This window comes from Phyllobates terribilis, unplaced genomic scaffold (assembly GCF_046119375.1).
Source record: "Phyllobates terribilis strain yellow unplaced genomic scaffold, ASM4611937v1 Scaffold_1__5_contigs__length_1240528914, whole genome shotgun sequence".
NCBI lineage: Eukaryota > Metazoa > Chordata > Amphibia > Anura > Dendrobatidae > Phyllobates > Phyllobates terribilis.
The window spans coordinates 375,585,376-375,606,413 of record NW_027362761.1 but is presented as its reverse complement, the minus strand read 5'-3'; the positions used below and the strand labels follow the sequence as shown (position 1 = coordinate 375,606,413).

At 42.9% G+C, this 21,038-nt stretch overlaps 1 protein-coding gene across 1 annotated transcript in view; it reads left to right on the top strand.

Annotated features, from left to right (window-relative positions):
- VSIG10 (V-set and immunoglobulin domain containing 10) overlaps nucleotides 1-20,150 on the top strand; it is a 52,899-nt gene extending 32,749 nt beyond the window's left edge. Inside the window, exons 8-10 of the mRNA XM_073676385.1 lie at nucleotides 4,953-4,965; nucleotides 5,387-5,559; nucleotides 16,320-20,150. Coding sequence (XP_073532486.1) covers nucleotides 4,953-4,965; nucleotides 5,387-5,559; nucleotides 16,320-16,390 — 257 coding nt within the window. The 3' untranslated portion in view covers nucleotides 16,391-20,150. The remainder of the gene's footprint in view (nucleotides 1-4,952; nucleotides 4,966-5,386; nucleotides 5,560-16,319) is intronic.
- The last annotated feature ends 888 nt before the right edge of the window (nucleotides 20,151-21,038 follow it).

Sequence of the window (21,038 nt, the reverse complement as noted above, 5' to 3'; positions counted from 1 at the left end):
TCTTATTCCAGAGAAATCCATGTTTTTTTTATATGTAAATGAGCTGTTAAAGACTATGGGCCAGACACTGATCTGCATGAGAATCTGCTTCCAGAGCTTTTAATAAAAGGGGGGAGTTACCAGTGTGAGACAAGTAACTAACACAGAACAGTAGAACTGAAGTTTGTCTCCTTAAACATTTGCTGAAGCTCTCACAGCTCTGCTTTATTACAACCCTGTCTGCCTGTGAGATGGAAGCTGGAGCTGAGAGGAACCTGTAGATGTGACTGTCAGGTATAGTCACACACAGCTCTGCAGTGAGATCAGAAGATCAGAGAGCGGCCATTACACATCACACTGGTAACACCTCCTTTTATTTATAATGAGCTCTGTAGGCAGATTCTCAGGGAGATCATTGTCTGGCCCATAGTGCTGATCAGCGCAATCTGCAGTAGGCTGACAAACTGAAGTCTGTGGACTTCAAAATTACAATAAATTTAGGGAGTCATTTGGTGTTTCAGGGAAAAGTTGCAGTCAGCCATCCATTTCCCTGCGGCTGCAGTTATTAACACAGCACCGAATCAGAGTTTGAAATTGAGAGCTATAACAATGGATCTTTCAACAGCCTCTTTTTGATTATTTCTTAGTGGCAGTAGATTTTATTCTACTCAGTAAAAAGTAGAAATTAAATGAAAAATTGAAATCCAGCGGCATTAGAAAGTCTAAATAAATACAGAAATTCAGTAATAAGAGCTTTAATTGCAATGCAGCAAAATATACAAACGTCAGAACTTTTACTTTATTTTTAATTTTTTTTTACATGGCATTTCATTCATCCATCCATTTTTGTGCTGTTTGATATTTTCGAACAAGATTTTTTACATGGTATTTCATTCATTGCTCCTGTGGTTTTTTTTTTGCTTCTGTTTTAAAGTGTTCAAAGCTATCTATTTCACAGTTTTATGGCCTCTTTGTTCAACATTGGTTGTTTATCCTTCATAGTAATGCCTGCTTTGGCCTTGTGCTAATTGGTTAATTACTCAGTGTGGCCACTCGGTGCTGGATTCTAGCAGACATTTCGTCTCATATATATTCAGCTCTGGCTAGGGGTCACGCGTGCAATAGATGTTAAGTGCAATAGTTTAAAGTGCTTTTAGCAGTTATACAATGGCAGTTGGGCTGGAGACTGGTAAGGTGCATAAGACATTCAAACAAACATGCTTCTTGGTCGGTTGTACTGCATTATGCATTAGTCATATCAATCTGCTTCTTATTTGTTTCAACTTCTGCTTTCTCACAACTCTCCCGCCCTTTAACACATTCTGTGCACTTTCTCTATATCCATCCCTCTCTTCTCCTCTATACATGGGGTATAACTCTGAGGCTCTACTGACATTTCTCACCCACTGCAAACTATCCACTACCTCCATACAGCACTCAAAACGTTCATACAAATCATTGCACCACCTGCTCTTTCTCTTTTTTCTCCTTTTACTAGTCGCAGATGACATCTTCCCCAACCCTGAACCTCCCTCCACTAGCATACATCACTCTCCTCCAGCTGCATATAGAAACCCTGCTAATCTTATTAACGTTCAATGCATGCCCTCTCCTATCGCTTTCTGTTGTGCTCTCTGGAACGCATGGTCTATGTGTAACAAACTAACTTACATTCACGATTTTTTCCCCTCTAATTCTCTTAAACGTCTGGCTATTACAGAAAGCTGGATCCAGCAGTCAGACACCACCGCCGCTGCTGCTCTCTCTTTTGGTGGGCTGAAATTTTCACATACTGCCAGACCTGAGAACAGACAGGGTGGAGGTGTTGGTTTGCTCCTTTCATCACAATGTGCTTTCCAGGTCATCTCCCCAGTTCCCTCACTTATGTTTCCTTCCTTTGAAGTCCACACCATCAGACTCTTCAAACCGTTCTCCCTGCGAGTGGTGGTTGTGTATCGCCCTCCAGGCTCCTCCCGCCAGTTCCTGGATCACTTTGCCACCTGGCTTCCTCACTTTCTATCCTGTGACATCCCCACCTTCATCATGGGAGACTTTAACATCCTTATCAATGATCCCCTCTCCCAATCTGCCTCTCATCTACTTTCTCTAACCTCTTCATTCAGCCTCTCACAGTTTACTAATTCTCCTATGCATGAAGACGGGAATACTCTGGATCTGGTCTTCTCCCGTCCCTGCTCGCTGCATGACTTTGCTAACTCCCCTCTCCCACTCTCGGACCACAACCTTCTTTCCTTCTCTTGTCAGGAATTGTCTTCTCACCCGGGACACCCCCATTTACTACACTTATAGGAATACACATACCATTAATACCCAGCAGCTTATGGACAATCTCCACACATCTTTAGCTCCCATCTCCTCCCTCTCCTGTCCAGACTTAGCATTGTCACACTACAATAATACACTGAAGAGTGCCCTAGATGAAGCAGCACCTTCTACACACAGAAAGACCCCTCACAGACAACGGCAGCCCTGGCACACGATGCAAACACTTTTTTTTCAGCGTTGCTCAAGGTGTGCTGAGCGGCAGTGGAGAAAATCTATTTTAGCAGAAGACTTCATCCACTATAAATTCATGCTCAAATCCTATAACTCTGCCCTTCATCTGGCCAAACAATCCTACTTCACCACCCTCATCACTTCACTATCCAACAATCCAAAATGACTTTTTGAAACCTTAAACTCCCTCCTGAACCCTAAAGCACAGGCCCCCATCACCAACCTCAGTGGTGAGGATCTGGCCACTTATTTCCTAGAAAAAATCAACCACATCCATCAGGACGTCTCAGCCCAATCTCCTCAGTGCCTGGATCCCCTTCGCTGCCGCACTTCAAGCTCGCTTGCCTTCTTTGAGCCTGTTACAGAAGAAGTTGTTACCCAGCTCCTCCCTTCTTCTCGGCCTTCAACCTGCAACAGTGACCCCATTCCTTCACATCTCCTGCAGTCTCTCTCACCGGTGGTGACCAGTCATCTGGCTAAAATATTTAACCTCTCTTTTTCTTCAGGTACCTTTCCCTCCTCATTTAAACATTCCATCATAACCCCTTTACTTAAAAAGCCATCCCTGGACCAGAACTGCACTGCTAACTACAGACCTGTCTCTAATCTTTCCTTCATCTCTAAACTCCTTGAACGCTTGGTCCACTCCCGTCTAATCTGCTATCTCTCAGATAACTCTCTTCTCGACCCTCTACAATCTGGTTTCCGCTCTTTACACTCCACTGAAACTGCCCTCACTAAAGTCTCTAATGATCTACTAACAGCTAAATCTAATGGTCACTACTCCCTGCTGATTCTCCTGGATCTCTCTGCCGCATTTGACACTGTAGATCACCAGCTCCTCCTCACTATGCTCCGCACTATAGGCCTCAAGGAAACCGTTCTCTTCTGGTTTTCCTCCTACCTCTCTGACCACTCCTTCACTGTATCTTTTGCCGGCTCCTCTTCCTCTCCTCGTCCCCTTACTATCGGGGTCCCTCAGGGCTCAGTCCTAGGCCCTCTCCTCTTCTCTCTATACACTGCCCCTATTGGACAAGCAATTAGCAAGTTTGGGTTCCAGTATCATCTCTATGCTGACGACACCCAATTATACACTTCTTCCCCTGACATCACCCCTACCCTAATACAAAATACCAAAGATTGTTTGTCAGCTGTCTCTAACATCATGCCCTCCTTCTATCTTAAACTGAATTTCTCCAAAACTGAACTTCTTGTGTTTCTCCCCTTTTCTAACCTAAACCTACCTAACGAAATTACCTACGAGAGTTCAACCATAACTCCCAATCAGCATGCTCGCTGCCTTGCGGTCATATTCGACACTAAACTTTCCTTTACTCCTTATATCCAATCACTCACTTGCTCTTGTCACCTGCATCTTAAAAACATCTCCAGAATCCAACCTTTTCTCACCTCTGAAACTGCTAAGACTCTTACTGTCGCTCTTATTCACTCTCGTCTGGACTACTGCAACTTCTTCTGATCGGTCTCCCTCTTACCAAACTTTCTCCTCTCCAATCCGTCCTGAATGCGGCAGCCAGGGTCATATTTCTGTCCAGCCGCTTCACCAATGCCTCCATTTTGTGCCAGTCATTATACTGGTTACCCATTCGCTGCAGGGTCCAATATAAACTCATCGCTCTCACCCACAAAGCTCTCCACAGTTCTGCACCGCCTTATATCTCCTCTCTCATGTCTGTCTATCGCCCTACACGTGCCCTCCATTCTACAAATGACCTAAGACTAACATCCCCCATAATCCGAACCTTGCACCTCCGTCTCCAAGACTTCTCTCGTGCTGCGCCAGTTTTCTGGAATGCACTACCCTAAACGATCCGACTGATACCTACCCCCACGTCTTAAAGTGCGCTTTAAAAAAACATCTCTTTAAACAAGCCTACAAACTCAACTACTCAGTAAACTAACTTTCCCCTGTTCCCGCCTTCTAAATATTATTCAGAGTCTGCTCCCTACTATTCATAAGTCTACACACCCTCCATGCACACGATAACTGTACTCGATACTTGATTATTGCACTTAAACATACGGGCTGATGACTGGATCATGCAGCTTTATATGAAAATCCCTATTTATTATAATTGCCAGACCTGAAATAACAAGCACTTTTCACCTATTGTGTCCCTCCGTTTCCTTGTAGATTGTAAGCTTGCGAGTACTGACCTCACTCCTAATGTAACTGTTTAAACTGTCTTACCTTGCATTGAATTTGTCTGTATATGTCCCCACTTAATTGTAAAGTGTTGCGGAATATGTTGGCGCTATATATAAAAAAAAATATTACTTTTTACACATAAGATAAGATTGGCATTTAGGGTCATTGGGATACAGTTACACTGCCTATTTGATATCTTTGTGCAATATCTGAATTTTGACTCATTTACTAATATTTAGATTTTTTTTTTTTTTACTTTTTTTTTTCATTTTCTGGATTATTACAGCCAACCCCTTCCGGTGAGTAGCTCTCTTCATGTTCTTTATATGCATCATCCCATGATTACAACCCATTCACCTTATTTGTGTGTTTAAACGTCATAAAGGCTCCATTCAATAGTCAGTACCAATAGAAAAAGCTTGGGCAGGTCCTGTTTGCAGTGTGGTTGTCTAATTGTATGTGGGTATCATTCATTCTACAGTACATTAAAATTAATTCCTATGTGGTTAGATGTAAAGCATATGGAATTAGAAAAATTACATAAACTAAGATGATTTTCGTTTTATGTCTTGTTTTTCAATACTTCTTTTGGGTGTGCTAAATCTTTTTTATGTACTTGCATATTGAATGCACATTGTACCATACTCTTTTGGAATAATTAGACACAGATCTGGTAAAATAAATCTTGCCTTTCTAATACAGCTCTGTATTGTGTTGCAGAAAGCGCGAATCTGAAGTTTTGGTTCTTGTAGAATCAGAAGAGGAGGAAGAGCTGCAAGAAGTTGGTGATTCAGTTGCAAACACTCAATCCACTTTTGCTGAAATTAGTAGTCCTGCCACTGTGAATGGAAATGTCTGTAAACACGAAGTTTTGTTCCACAGTCCACCTGACAGTACGTACTTGTGTTCCTCTAACGTCATGTAGAATAAACTACGCCTGGCATTAACATGATAGATTATTGCAAATTATTGGGTTACAAAGTTGCGGACTTCAACCTGTTGCTTTTAGGTTGTCATAGTTCCGCCAGGAACAATGGGTTAAAAAGGATTGTTTGAAATAAATATAGGATTATGTAATTACTATATTAGGTGATGGAAAACTCAACTGAAGCAACCAGTGTCAAGACGCTAAAAAAAGGGAAAGAAAGGTAATGTCGTGCTAAGAGAGCCACACTGAGGAAACCACTCACGGCTGGAGTGGCTATAGTGGCTACAATGACGGCTAATAGCAATGTGGTAAATTTTGCATTAAGTCAGTTAGTGAATAAATGAATAGACGTATAAAACAAATAGCTGTATAATAGCTGAACACCATTCAATATACACTGATGCTGGCTATAGTAGAATACTCAAGTGTAGATGTAAGTGTAAATACTGGTGTTTGGTCACCAGCGAAAATAAGTAGAAAAAAAGTGATCCACTAGAAAAAAAGATGTCCTTTGATAGATGGCACTAGGTAATCCTAAGCCTGGATGCAGTGCCAATAGCTGGAATACCCGATATCTTGGGCAGTATAGCCTGATTCTGATTGTCCAGAATTCAAAGTAACGAGTGATGGGTTACGTCCGGAGATAATGAATGATCCTGCCACAGTTCACCGTGCGGTGGATGGGAGTATGAAATGTACTGTGCACGGTGAGGCACCCACCGTTATCCTATTGTAGATATAAATATATCCTCAGAATAAACAAGGGATCCCTTCAAAAAATACAATGCATGACCTAGAAAGAATGTTGAAGGAATAAGTGATCCAAATAATTTATAAAATAAAAAAATATTTTTTAATGAATAGTACTGTATATACACGAGTATAAGCCAAGTTTTTCAGCATATTTTTTTGTGCTGAAAAAGCCCCCCTCGGCTTAAACTCAGGTATATAGAAATTCCGTTTGTGGATAGTGGGGGCGGGTGGGTTGCGGCGACAGAGGAGCGGGGCACACGCAGTAGCCGGCTGCTGCAGCTACCACGTGTGCCCGCTGCTAAAGGGAAATGAATATTCCCTCTTCTCCACTCCCATGGACGTGGAGAAGAATGAATATTCATTCTCTTTAGTAGTGGGCACAGAGGAGCGCTGAGCCGCAGCTCCTGCTGACAGTGTCTGCTACTAAAGAGAATGCATATTCACTTTTCTCCATGCCCATAGTCCCGGCGTGGAGAGGAGTGAATATGCCGGCAGCTCACATCCGCGTCTGAGAGTGCATGGCTGTGACGCCATGCGCTGCTCAGATGCTGACATGAGCTGCTGCAGCAAAACAGGATGCAGCGCTGGAGCAGAGGTAAGGAAGGAAGGTGAGTATAAGTGTTTATTTTTTTATGTGTGCAGTGATGGGGCCATGCATACCAGGATTGGGGGATGAGGGGTGCCATGCATACCAGGATAGGGGATGAAGGGGCCATGCATACCAGGATTGGGATGAGCGGGCCATGCATACCAGGATTGGGGATGAGGGGGCCCATGCATACCAGGATTGGGGATGAGGAAGGCCATGCATACCAGGATTGGGGATGAGGGGGGCCATGCATACCAGGATTGGGGATGAGGGGGGCCATGCATACCAGGATTGGGGATGAGGGGGGCCATGCATACCAGGATTGGGGATGAGGGGGGCCATGCATACCAGGATTGGGGATGAGGGGGGCCATGCATACCAGGATTGGGGATGAGGGGGGCCATGCATACCAGGATTGGGGATGAGGGGGGCCATGCATACCAGGATTGGGGATGAGGGGGGCCATGCATACCAGGATTGGGGATGAGGGGGGGCCATGCATACCAGGATTGGGGATGAGGGGGGGCCATGCATACCAGGATTGGGGATAAGGGGGGCCATGCATACCAGGATGAGGGATGAGGGGTGCCATGCATACCTGGATTGGGGATGAGGGGGCCATGCATACCAGGATAGAGAAATTTACCAGTAGCTGCTGCACTTCCCACCCTAGGCTTTTACTCGAGTCAATAAGTTTTCCCAGGTTTTTGTGGTATAACTAGGTACCTCGGCTTATACTCGAGTATATACGGTACATATAATACTGATAGACGTGATACAGAAACACAAGCACAACATGTCCCCAATCTCTGCATATAACCTAGTCATATTGTAAAATCATATTTAAACCAATGCTACTGACTCAGGTGAAATAATATCAACTGGTTGATCAACATACAATATATAGCCAACCATAATTAATAAATATATGTGCAGGACAGCATATACTAGCCTATGGTATACTCCCTATTCCAGTATATCAAATAGAGAAAAAACTAAAGCTAAATAGCAAGTAAAAATGGCTGCAAATGGAAAATGCAATTCAAACTGGCATAGTACAAAGTAAAATGTTTCTACACTAAATGCTGTAAAAAGTCTAATCTAAGCACAGCACAAATAATGCAATATACTGACTAAGAAACAACCATTGAGACACAGTACTACCTACAAACCAAATAGTGGTGACTCATGGTAACAATAACTATTGTAAGGATCATTATGCACTATCCACCCATACCTGAAGCCATAGCTAAGGATGTAGACAGAGAGAGGGGAGAGCTGCAGTTCACCACTTCTGATATCCTAGTCTTCAACGTGGGTAATGGAATTGGGGTGCTCTGGCCAGTAGCATCCCTGGTAACCATGCACAAATTATGGTTCAGTGTGTGATGTCATTTTGGCTACTACGGTGTCCTGTATAGGTCAGAAAGCGCTACGCGTTTCGAGGACTCACGGTTACTCTTTGTCAGGGTCTCATTGTGTCAAGAAGCTGCTACAAAAGCTAACCCAGAAATGACATACGGTATATAAAAATAGGATGAATGCATTTAACGTGAACCTCCACCTGGGGTCTGAAAATTTCTGATGTATAATCACCCTACTTTTTCCCTCCACTTGCCTCCTCTGCTCAGACTGGTGGTTTGTTCCATGGCTACCATCTTGGTATAGTAGAGTGCAGTGGTAAGTCTAAACCAAGCCTCCCTTGCCTTTAATATCCCACAGTGCCAGGAAGGCATGTCCCGTATGCCAAGGTGATGGCTATATGGGATGCAGGTGTAACAGAATACCAGTCTGCACAGAGATGGCACAGAGATGGCAGCAGGAGGCAAACAGAGGGCACCAGGTAGGGTGACTACACATGAAAAATGTATAATTACTTTTCAGTGCCAGGTGGAGGATCGCTTTAATGAAGATATAAATGTACCTTTACATAAATCAAAAAATGGCCCACATAAGGGACATCTGTATAAAAACATTTTTTGTGCAAAACCTGACAAATTGTGAGGGGATTTAGAGGAAGAAAACACAGACTTTTAAGTGCAACAAGGGGGAAACCCCTTACTAAAGGAAAAAAATCTGCATTCATTTGTGGATGATATTGAAGAAGTTATCCCATGAACGTTACTTATTAACAGGTGTACGATGATCGGGGGGGTCTGACTTCTGGGCCCCCACTGATCACAAGAACAGGGAACCTGGGTCCCCTGTTTGAATGGAATTGTAATGAATATGCATGACCAGCGCAACATTCACCTATATTGATTTATGGAAGCGTTCGTTCTTTACAGTGAAAGGAGTTGTGGTCACGCATTTTGCTTTGTTGCACTATTCACACAGGGGACATGCAGGGCCAGCGTTAGGGGTAGGCAGACTAGGCATTTGCCTAGGGCCCCCACTCCCCAGGGGCCCCCAGCGTCTACAGCAAAAATTAGATTGATAATATCAATCTAATTTCCGATGCCGATGCTAAGACAGCTTTAGGACCTTCCATGACATCACAGACATGTGACCGTGATGTCACCACAGGTCTTGTACTCTGGGGGACTTTAGGACCTTTGTTGACTTCATGATCATGTGACCGGTCACATATCCATGATGTCACCTGTAATGTGTAGAAGTTTAGAAGAACTGAAGAAGAGGTGGCTGGTAAGTATTCTGTTGTGTATAATATATATATTATTATTTTATATTTTTTCCCCTATAATAAACAGGGAGTACAACTCCACTAATATTTCAAAATTGCAAAAAAAAGTTTATTAATAGTTACAAAAAGACAGGCTAAATTACATAACAAAAATATTTAGAAAGTCAATTGCAAAGACACAGATGTTTATGGCTGCAGATCCACAACAATGTAGTTCCTCATTATGTATTCAACATAATATCACCCAAAATACTAGTGACTACTATATCCATTCATGGGAGATATTTAGATTAAAAATGGGCATGTATTAGTGTAAAAAGACAATTTTAAAGCTATTGAGGGATCAATTTGTAAAGTGCTAGTGCATAGCCTGTATAGTCAGCAGCTGGCACAGCTGATCCGCACAGGCTAATTTTGGGTAAGATGATCTGCTATATTTACCTAGATTAATGACAGTCTTTCTACTCTCTGCACATGTATCCTGATTATGACATTATACTTGAGGATTGTTCCTCCTGGTCAATCATGCTGGTTATATAGAATAATATTGTGACATATCAATCTAACTAGATCTATCTACATACTTACAGTTCGAATTATATTGATTATATGTGTGTGTGTGTGTATGTGTGTATATATATATATAATGTGCATGCATCCCTCTGTATGTATGTTCCCCGTGCATGCATGTATCTGTTATCGGGTGATAGGATTGTTTATGGCTGAATATAAATCATTGTTCTCAGCAGCACATCGCCTGGTGTAAACTGCAGATGAGCTGCTGATAACATATGTATGGGGACAGATTGATCTATTAGTAATTGTTCTGTGCCCGTCATTCTTCTTCAGCCAGTGTGAAGAGTCCCATAAATAACGACATGAATATTGTCAATCACGCTCTTTCAACAGCCTTAACTCAGTGCATGTAAATACCTCCAAAATTTTTTTTGTGATGGTGCAATATGTGAGCATTTGGGGTCCCATTTTAAACTTTTGCCCAGGGCCCCTCTTTGTCTAAAACCGGCCCTGGGGGCATGGGACACCTACAGTACAGACCAAAAGTTTGGACACACCTCATTTAAAGATTTTTCTGTATTTTCATGACTATGAAAATTGTACATTCACACTGAAGGCATCAAAACTATGAATTAACACGTGGAATTATATACACAAAGTGTGAAACAACTGAAAATATGTCTTATATTCTAGGTTCTTCAAAGTAGCCACCTTTTGCTTTGATGACTGCTTTGCACACTCTTGGCATTCTCTTGATGAACTTCAAGAGGTAGTCACCGGAAATGGTCTTCCAACAATCTTGAAGGAGTTCCCAGAGATACTTAGCACTTGTTGGCCCTTTTGCCTTCACTCTGCGGTCCAGCTCACCCCAAACCATCTCGATTGGGCTCAGGTCTGGTGACTGTGGAGGCCAGGTCATGTGGCGTAGCACCCCATCACTCTCCTTCTTGGTCAAATAGCCCTTACACAGCCTGGAGGTGTGTTTGGAGTCATTGTCCTGTTGAAAAATAAATGATGGTCCAACTAAACGCAAACCGGATGGAATAGCATGCCGCTGCAAGATGCTGTAGTAGCCATGCTGGTTCAGTATGCCTTCAATTTTGAATAAATCCCCAACAGTGTCACCAGCAAAGCACCCCCACACCATCACACCTCCTCCTCCATGCTTCACGGTGGGAACCAGGCATGTAGAGTCCATCCGTTCACATTTTCTGCGTCGCACAAAGACACGGTGGTTGGAACCAAAGATCTCAAATTTGGACTCATCAGACCAAAGCACAGATTTCCACTGGTCTAATGTCCATTCCTTGTGTTCTTTTGCCCAAACAAGTCTCTTCTGCTTGTTGCCTGTCCTTAGCAGTGGTTTCCTAGCAGCTATTTTACCATGAAGGCCTGCTGCACAAAGTCTCCTCTTAACAGTTGTTGAAGAGATGTGTCTGCTGCTAGAACTCTGTGTGGCATTGACCTGGTCTCTAATCTGAGCTGCTGTTAACCTGCGATTTCTGAGGCTGGTGACTCGGATAAACTTATCATCAGAAGCAGAGGTGACTCTTGGTCTTCCTTTCCTGGGGCTGTCCTCATGTGAGCCAGTTTCTTTGTAGCGCTTGATGGTTTTTGCAACTGCCCTTGGGGACACTTTGAAAGTTTTCCCAATTTTTCGCACTGACTGACCTTCATTTCTTAAAGTAATGATGGCCACTCGTTTTTCTTTACTTAGCTGCTTTTTTCTTGCCATAATACAAATTCTAACAGTCTATTCAGTAGCTGTGTATCCACCTGACTTCTGCACAACACAACTGATGGTCCCAACCCCATTTATAAGGCAAGAAATGCAACTTCTTAAACCTGACAGGGCACACCTGAGAAGTGAAAACCATTTCCGGTGACTATCTCTTGAAGCTCATCAAGAGAATGCCAAGAGTGTGCAAAGCAGTCATCAAAGCAAAAGGTGGCTACTTTGAAGAACCTAGAATATAAGACATATTTTCAGTTGTTTCACACTTTTTTGTTAAGTATATAATTCCACATGTGTTAATTCATAGTTTTGATGCCTTCAGTGTGAATGTACAATTTTCATAGTCATGAAAATACAGAAAAATCTTTAAATGAGAAGGTGTGTCCAAACTTTTGGTCTGTACTGTATACTAGTAATTGTTACCCATTGGATTATTATTATTTATTTATATAGCGCCATTGATTCCATGGTGCTGTACATGAGAAGGGGTTACATACAAAATACAGATATTACTTACAGTAACAAATGAACAATGATAGACAGGTACAGAGGGAAGAGGACCCTGCCCTTGCGGGCTTACATTCTACAGGATGATGGGGAAGGAGACAGTAGGTGGGGGGTTGCAGCAGCTCCGCTTTTGGTGAGGCGCAGGTCCGGTGTTGGTAAGGCAGCAGCTTCAGTGGTGTTGAGGAGGCAGCGGGGTAATGGCAGGCTGTAGGCTTTCTTTAAGAGATAGGTTTTCATGTTCCATCTAAAGGATCCGAGTGTGGTGGATAGTCGTATGTGTTGGGGCACAGAATTCCAGAGGATGGGGGATATTCGGGAGAAGTCTTGGAGGCGATTGGGTGAGGAATGAATAAGTGTGGAGGAGAGAAGGAGGTCTTGGGAGGACCAGAGATTACGTGAGGGAATATATCGGAAGATTAGTTCAGAGATGTAGGGAGGAGAAAGGTTATGGATGGCTTTGTAGCTCAGTGTTAGTAGTTTGAACTGGATACGCTGGGCAATTGGGAGCCAGTGAAGGGATTTGCAAAGGGGGGTAGCAGAGGAGTAGCGAAGCGAGAGATGAACTAGTCGTGCAGCAGAGTTGAGGATGGACTGGAGGGATGCGATAGTGTTAGCAGGTAGGCCACAGAGCAGGGTGTTGCAGTAGTCGAGGTGGGAGATGATGAGGGCATGCACAAGCAGTTTAGTAGATTGGGGGTTGAGGAACGGACAGATTCTGGAAATATTTTTGAGCTGGAGGTGGCGAGAGCTTGGGGTTTTAAGGACAGGGCAGAGTTAAGGGTTACTCCGAGGTAGCGGATTGCCGGTACAGGGGAAAGTGTGGAATAAATGTCATTTATTGTGATAGAAAGATCAGGTGGGGAAGATATGTGAGATGGAGGAAAAGATGATGAGTTCAGTTTTGTCCACATTGAGCTTGATGAAGCGAGAGAAGAAGGAGGATATGGCTGATAGACACTCTGGGACTCTGGACAGCAGAGAGGTGACGTCTGGGCCAGAGAGGTAGATCTGAGTGTCATCAGCGTATAGGTGGTACTGACAGCCATGGGAATTTGAGTTGTCCCAGGCCAAGGGTATAGATAGAGAAGAGTAGGGGTCCTAGGACAGAGCCTTGAGGGACTCCCAACAGGGAGAGGGCGGGATGAAGAGGTAGTGTGGGAGTGGGAGACGCTAAATGTGCGGTTGGAAAGGCATGAGGAGATCCAGGATAGGGCAAGGTCTTTGATGCCAAAGGAAGAGACTATCTGTAGTAGGAGGCAGTGGTCAACTGTGTCAAAGGCAGAGGACAGGTCTAGAAGGAGGAGTATAGAAAATTGTCTGTTTGCTTTGGCTGTAAGTAGGTCATTAGTAATTTTGGTCAGGGCAGTTTTATTGGAATGATGGGGACGGAAACCAGATTGTAGGTTGTCGAAGAGAGAGTTAGATGAGAGATGGGAGGAAAGTTTAGAGTGAACATGTTGCTCATGGAGTTTGGAAGCAAATAAGAGCAGCGATATAGGGCGATAGCTTGACATAGCGATCGGGTCGAGGGATGGCTTTTTGAGGATAGTCGTGATTGTGGCATGTTTGAAAGCAGAAGTTAGTGATAGGTTGAAGAGGTGGGTTAGGGCCGGGATAAGTGTGGTAGCGAGGTTGGGGAGGAGATGGGATGGGGTCGAGTGCACAAGTGGTGAGGTGTGATTTGGAGAGGAGGCGAGAGAGCTCACTTTCAGTGACGTTGGAGAGGAAGGTTATAGGGGAAGGGCATTGGTCTGGTATACAAAGGGGTTGTGGTGGTTCAACAATAAAGACTTGCCTTGTTTGGTCGATTTTTGAAGTGTGTGGCAAAGTCCTCAGCAGAGATGAGGAGGGTCGGAGGGGACAGTGGAGGGCGGAGGAGTGAGTTAACAGTGTTTAATAACTGTTTGGGATTGTAGGATAAGGAAGATACAAGAGTTATGAAGTAGGCTTGTTTAGCAGAGGTGGGGGCTGATTTGAAAGTGAGTGTTGCTTGTTTGAATGCAGTGAAGTCATCTTGTGAATGTGTTTTCTTCCAATGCTGCAACCCTGGACACTTGCCGAAGCTTTCTAGTGAGGTTATTGTGCTAGGGTTGTCTATTGGTTTGTCGCACTCTGCACAAGAGGGGCGACTGCATCAATAGCTGATGCGAGAGTAGCATTGTAGAAGGCAGTGGCGCTATCTGTGTCATGGAGTGAAGATATGGATATCAGTGGTAGAATAGAGTCAGAGAGAGTGTGAGTGTCTAGATGTGCGAGGTTTCTGCGTCGGTGTGCTAGTTGTTGGACAGGGGTGACAGGAGAGGAGGACAGGGATGAGAAAGTGAGTAGATGGTGGTCAGATAGGGGGAGAAGGGAAGATTGTGAAGTCAGATGGGGAGCAGAGACGGGTGAAGATAAGGTCTAATGTATGCCCATCTGTGTGGGTGGCTGCCTAGGACCACTGAGTAAGTCCAAATGATGAAGTAAGTGACAGGAGTTTGGAGGCTGCTGACTGGTGGGTGTCAATGGAGATGTTGAAGTCGCCCATGATGATGGTGGGAATGTCAGCAGATAGAAAGTGAAGAAGCCAGGTGGAGAATTGGTCAATAAATGCAGTGACCGAGCCCGGTGGTCGGTATATGACAGCCACTTGGAGGTTGGAGGGAGAGTAGATGCGGACAGAGTGGACTTCAAAAGAAGGGAGAATAAGGGAGGGTAGAGGTGGGATTGGGTTAAAGGTGCATTTGTAGAAAGGAGAAGACCTACTCCTCTACCATGTCTGTTGCTAGGGCGAGGAGTGTGGGTGAAGTGGAGGCCGCCATAGCACAGCGCAGCAGGGGAGGCAGTGTCAGTCATGTTTCAGTGAGGCCCAGGAAGGAGAAATTGCAGGAGGTAAAGAGGTCATGAATCACGTGGAGCTTATTGCAGACAGAGCGTGCATTCCAGAGTGCTCCAGGGAGAGGGAGCAGGGGGACAGGTTTTAGGTAGTAGAGGTTGCGGTAGTTAATTTTTGGTTTGGAGCGATAGGATGGGAAATAGGTGGGAAGTGGCATCTGTGGGGGTCCAGGATTAGGGGATATGTTGCCAGCAGCTAGGAAAAGCAGAGAGAGGGAGAGCAGGTGGGAGAAGGCGAGTCGCCGGCTTGTTTTGTGTTTTTTGGTAGGATAGATCTGAGGTTGAGGAGCAGGTCGGCAGATCAGGTCAGGTGGGGAGGTAAGAGGGTTGGAGAGATGAATATTTGGTTAGAGGGAGTTAAAGTTTGGGGATAGCGAAGGAGAGTGAGGATTAGTGGAGCAAAAACTGTAAGAGCATATGTTAACCTAGTGAAAGTATAGGAGTAGGTTCAAAGAATAGCTGGGAAAATGTGATAAGCCGTGCTTACTGTTCCTTTCTGGTCTCCTCTGATTTATTCCTGGTATATTACTTTAGTAATAATACTTATTGCCAATGAACTTGCTGCAGATACACAGACCACTGTCATCAGACCTATCTGTGCACATTTATACATCTATGATTAGACCAGGTGTGAGCAGAGGAGAAGAGCCAGGGATCAGAGAAACACAGCAGGGGTTAATTAATACTGAGGAGCTAATGTCGGCGTATTACTTGCTATAGAACAAGGACTGCAGACAGGCCAAAATGGATAGATAGTGAAGTGTGAATGGGGATCAAAGGATTACAGGAAATTACAACCACGAAAATGTACTGGGAGACACATATACACAGGTGTGAATTCAGTGCTATGATTATGAGGGATGTTGCAAGAATTTACAGATAGAAACCAGGACAGATAGATTGATATAACAGGGATCAATGAAAATAGCAGCAAATATTGGATGCAGGAGACATACCCAGGACAGGACAGATAGATTGATATAACAGGGATCAATGAAAACCGCAGGAGACATACTCAGGATGAACCTTTAATGCTCTTGAATACACTGTATAGTTGTACACATGTGCATTGTTCTTATCAAGTCATTTTCTTTCTTTTTTTAATAGATATCAGCTCTGATTTGCTCTATGAGCTTCCGGAAGAAACAAAAGGTGAAAATTTCGTGGAAGGCCTTTAGCGTTCATGATCTATCATGATCTTACTCGCTTTGACTTCAGGGAGTGCACAGCCCATTGCAAAGACTCTTACCGATAAGCAACATCCTGGGAATCAGGAGCGACAGCAATTTACACTCAATTTATCTATTTCTCTGCTCTTTTATACTATGTTTTGTTCTTGATGCACCATGTTATTTCCTCCTAGGGAGGACCATTTGCTGTGAATGCAGGTGCCTAATGTTTTGAAAGCACAATCATTGGACCGCTAATACGGTGTAATGTGTCTGTCTTGTGTGAAAAAAATGACTAGCATAGTTCTTTAAAGGGAACACATCAGCACATTGTTATATATGGAAATAGTGGTACGACTGTATGAGCACTTGTCCCTCAATAATACCTTTTTTGTAAAGATCCGATGAGCCAGTCATGAGAAATCTAGAGTCGAAGCCGCATGCAAATCAGGCTGAGAGTGCACGGGGGGCGTGACAGTGTAATTAGAAAAAAAACAGCCAATGTGCACTGACACGCCCCAGTGCACTTCCAGCCTGATTTTTCACATGGCTTTGACTCTAGACTACTCATGACTGACTGATCGGATCTCAACAAAAAAATTAATAGTTATTAGTGGGAGACAAGTACTTATGCAGTTGTACCCCTACTTCCATATGTAAAAATGCACTGACTGGTTTCCTTTAGGATGGAATGGGAATCCTCATTTGTACATATTGGTGTGTCTATTGGTTTACTAACCCTAAAGGAGCAGTGTTCTTTTTTTCAATGGGGGTTGTCTATGTGACAGGTGTAGGTACAATATGTATTCTTATACACTTCAGGTGGAAGATCTTCAACAATAGCACAGCAAAATAAATCCTATAAATGAATGTGGGTGATTCAGGTTTTTTTTGTTTGGTTGGTTTTGAATAGTAAAAACTGAGAATCTAATGTTTTATTTCCTCTAGAAATGGAGAACTCTTGCAAATGAAATTCCTTCAGTATAGGCCATAAAAACCATTGGCGTTAGCCAGCCAAAATCCATAAGGTTCAAAATTGTCTGGCTAATTCAGTAGCAATAACATCACTGGGAACCTAGATGGATGGAGGGTGCTTTTGTTGACATCAATGTATGTGTTTCCTTTCTCCTGATTGAAATAGATCGATGTTTTTATTTATTTTTTATCCATACTAACAATGGCACTATAGTATGTAACATGGTTCTTACTGGCACCACCATTGCACCAGGCATAAAAACAGCAGCTCTCAAAAGGATCTAAAACAGACACAAGACAAAGCCTATGGGCTTGTCTACGTTATCATTATTTGAACAAATGTGTTAGAGATCTGATTTTTATGTCTAAGCATTACAGGTTCTCCTCCTTCTTGTTAGTGCAGCCTTTCTCATAGACTGCACAGCTCCCATTCTCACTGTGCCAGTTGATGCAGGGTCATGTGACCAGACCTGTCCATTAGTCTCCTCCAATTAAAAAAACACAGTGCAAGGAAAGCTGATTTTCAATTGGAGGAGGCTGATGGACAGGTCTGGTCATGTGACACTGCATCAACTGGCATAGTGAGAACGGGAGCCGTGCAGTCTGTGAGAAAGGATGCGCTAAACAAAAGGAGAAGAACCTGTAATCCTTGGCCTGTGCTATAAAGTCATGTCCCCAACACAATTTTTAAATGGAACCTGTTATCAGGTTTTTATTCCCCTAACTAATGTCACGTATGTAAGAAATCCGTGTTTCAGTTTTAATGAAATCCATCGTTGAAATCTTATGCAAATGAGTCGGGGTGGGACACTGCACTTTTGGCTCTCCTGCCCTCTCTCTTTAATCCTCACCCGCTTTCTGCCTCTCGTCACTGACTAACTAGTCACTCTTCTCTGTGTTCTGCCTTCTGTAGCAAGATCTCTCACCAGCTCCATCATTGCCCGGGGCAGTGTATGTACAGATTGATAGTCTGGTTCTCAGTCATCAGAAACTTACTGTGCAAGACCCACCCCAGGCTATGCTGGCGCTGGCAAGAGAGGTCTCACTAGGGAAAGCAGGTCTCCGAGAGAAGAGTGATCTGTCAGTCACTAAAAGAAGGCGGGCAACAAGGAATAGGGACAAAGAGCAGGAGAGCCACGAGTGCACTGTCCCACCCTGCTGAACTTACGACTCATTTGTATGAGATTTCAATGTTGGTTTTCTCAGAAACATGGCCTTCTAAAAGAAAGGTAATTAACATTAAAGCGACATTACATATATGAAATTCGATTTGGATATAAAAACCAGATGACAGGTTCCCTTTACAATGAAGTTAAAGTAATATATGTGTGTATGTATGTATATGTGCGTGCATAGAGAGTACAGCTCTATTAAGTATTTAGGAAGCACTAGGTGCAATATTTTACATACTTCATGACATGGCTTACTTTGCTGTAAATATGTGACAACTTTACATTTTGTACTCCAGTTCCGACCATGCCTTCATTATGGAAACGTTTTCTAAAGGGGACATCTAGCACTTGCACTAAATTTAGATATACCTGTGCACTAATATTATTAGATGGCAATAAATCAACACTATAAAAAGCATTGAATACAACATATCACCTGCAGGCGAACTATATGAATGTTTAAAAATGGGATCTATAGTCATCAGCCGATTTGCTTTATTTTAACAATGATTTGGCATGATGAGACAATCACTTTAAGGCCTCTTTCAGACGTCAGTTTTGATCATGTACGAGGAAAGCGGACCATTTTTATCAGACTTTGATCAGTGTGTGGTCTGAGTGTCATCAGTTTTTCTTGGACATGTAGGAAAAAAGAAAAGTTTCTCTACTTTCTCGTTTGTGACAGTCCGTGAAAACCAGACCACACCGGGTGCAGTCCGATTTTTTTATTTATTTTTTATTATTATTTAATTCTTTTTTTCACAGATCCGTAGATTTGTATTGCCAATTTTGACCTGACCCTGAGATCAATATCAGACATGTCTCCGTGAATTTCCGCATACCACTCGTTCCACGAAAAATTACGTGCATGTGAGTGGCCCCGCAGACTATCACAAGTATGTGTGCTATCTGTGAAATCCATAGGATAGCACTCGTACGAGAACATCAGACGTCTGAATGAGGCCTAAGAGTGGGGAGTTACTAGGTGTTTGGTAGTAAGTCAAACTCAAGGAGATAAGTTACTGAATGCCGGGGTCCTTCCTCTCCTGACACTTGGGCTACAGACTGCCCTTTTTGTATGTGATGATCTTGCATGGGGACCATTGTTCCATTCATGGTCTGTGGGACTGCTGGGGATAGCTTGTATTCTTGGTACAAACCCCTTTTACTGCAATAACAGCTCATTAAGCTGAAGACCAATGTATGGATAATGTTATTGTATAATTTGCAAGCCAAATTCAGTGCAACAAATAATAATATGCAACTATTCTTTTACTTGCCTAAACATAACATTCAGTGCCTTTCCTTAGTAATACATGCTGTAATACATTTTATTCTGTTCCCTCTAGTTATTTTGTCAGTAGAGTGATGCAGATGAATTTTCAGTGATTTTTGTTTTTTCTTTTGTGTTATAAATGGGTATAACAATCCGTCCTCTGCGTTGTTATGGACTTGGCATGCGGAGTACAAGTTCCAGTTAGCAGAGGGCACATGAGATTTGTGTATTTATTCGTCATTGTCGGTGTCCGTAATGTCATTTTTATTGCTTTTTTTGTCATTTCCTGTGGCTGTGTTTTTTTTTATTTTTCTTAAATTGATTTAATAAAATTTCTTTTAAATAATGAAGTAGACTGATTTCTTCAAGATCGTAATTCATGTGAGCTATTTAGAAAGCTTTATGTATTCTGTAGTGTATTGCACCAAGTGTCTGAAGTCTCATTTAGGATGAAAGCTATAATATCTACTGATATAATCTACTGTTGAAACCAGAAGTTTACATCCACTATATAAAAAAACACATCTGCATGTTTTTCTCAATATCTGACATGAAGTCAGAATAAACCTTTCCCGTTTTAGGTAAATTAGGATTACCATAATTTTTAATATTTGTCAAATGCCAGAATAATGAGAGAGAGAGAGAGAGAGAATGTTTTAATTCATTTTTATTACTTACTGCAAAGTCAAAAGTTTACATACATTTCATTAGTATCTGGTACCATTGCCCTTAAACTGAATTACTTGGGTAAAACGTTTGGGATATCCTTCCACAAGCTTCTCACAATAGTTGGTTGGAATTTGGGCCCATTCCTCCTGACAAAACTGGTGTAAATGATCCAGGTTTGTAGGTCACCCTGCTCGCACCTGCCTTTTCAGCTTTGCCCATAAATTTTTAATAGGATTGAGATCAGGGCTTTGTGACTTTGACTTTGTTACCCTTAAGCCACTTTGTTACCATTTTGGCAGTATGCTTCAGGTCATTGTTCATTTGGAAGACCCATTTCCCCCTAAGCTTTAACTTCCTGGCTGATGTCTTGAGGTGTTGCTTCAGTATTGCCACATAATCTTCTTTTCTCATGATGCCATCTATTTTGTGAAGTTCACCAGTCCCTCCTGCAGCAAAACAACCCCACAACACGGTGCTGCCTCCCCTGTGTTTCACAGTTGGGATGGTGTTCTTAGGCTTCCAAGCTTCTCCCTTTTTCCACCAAACATAACGATGGTATTATGCC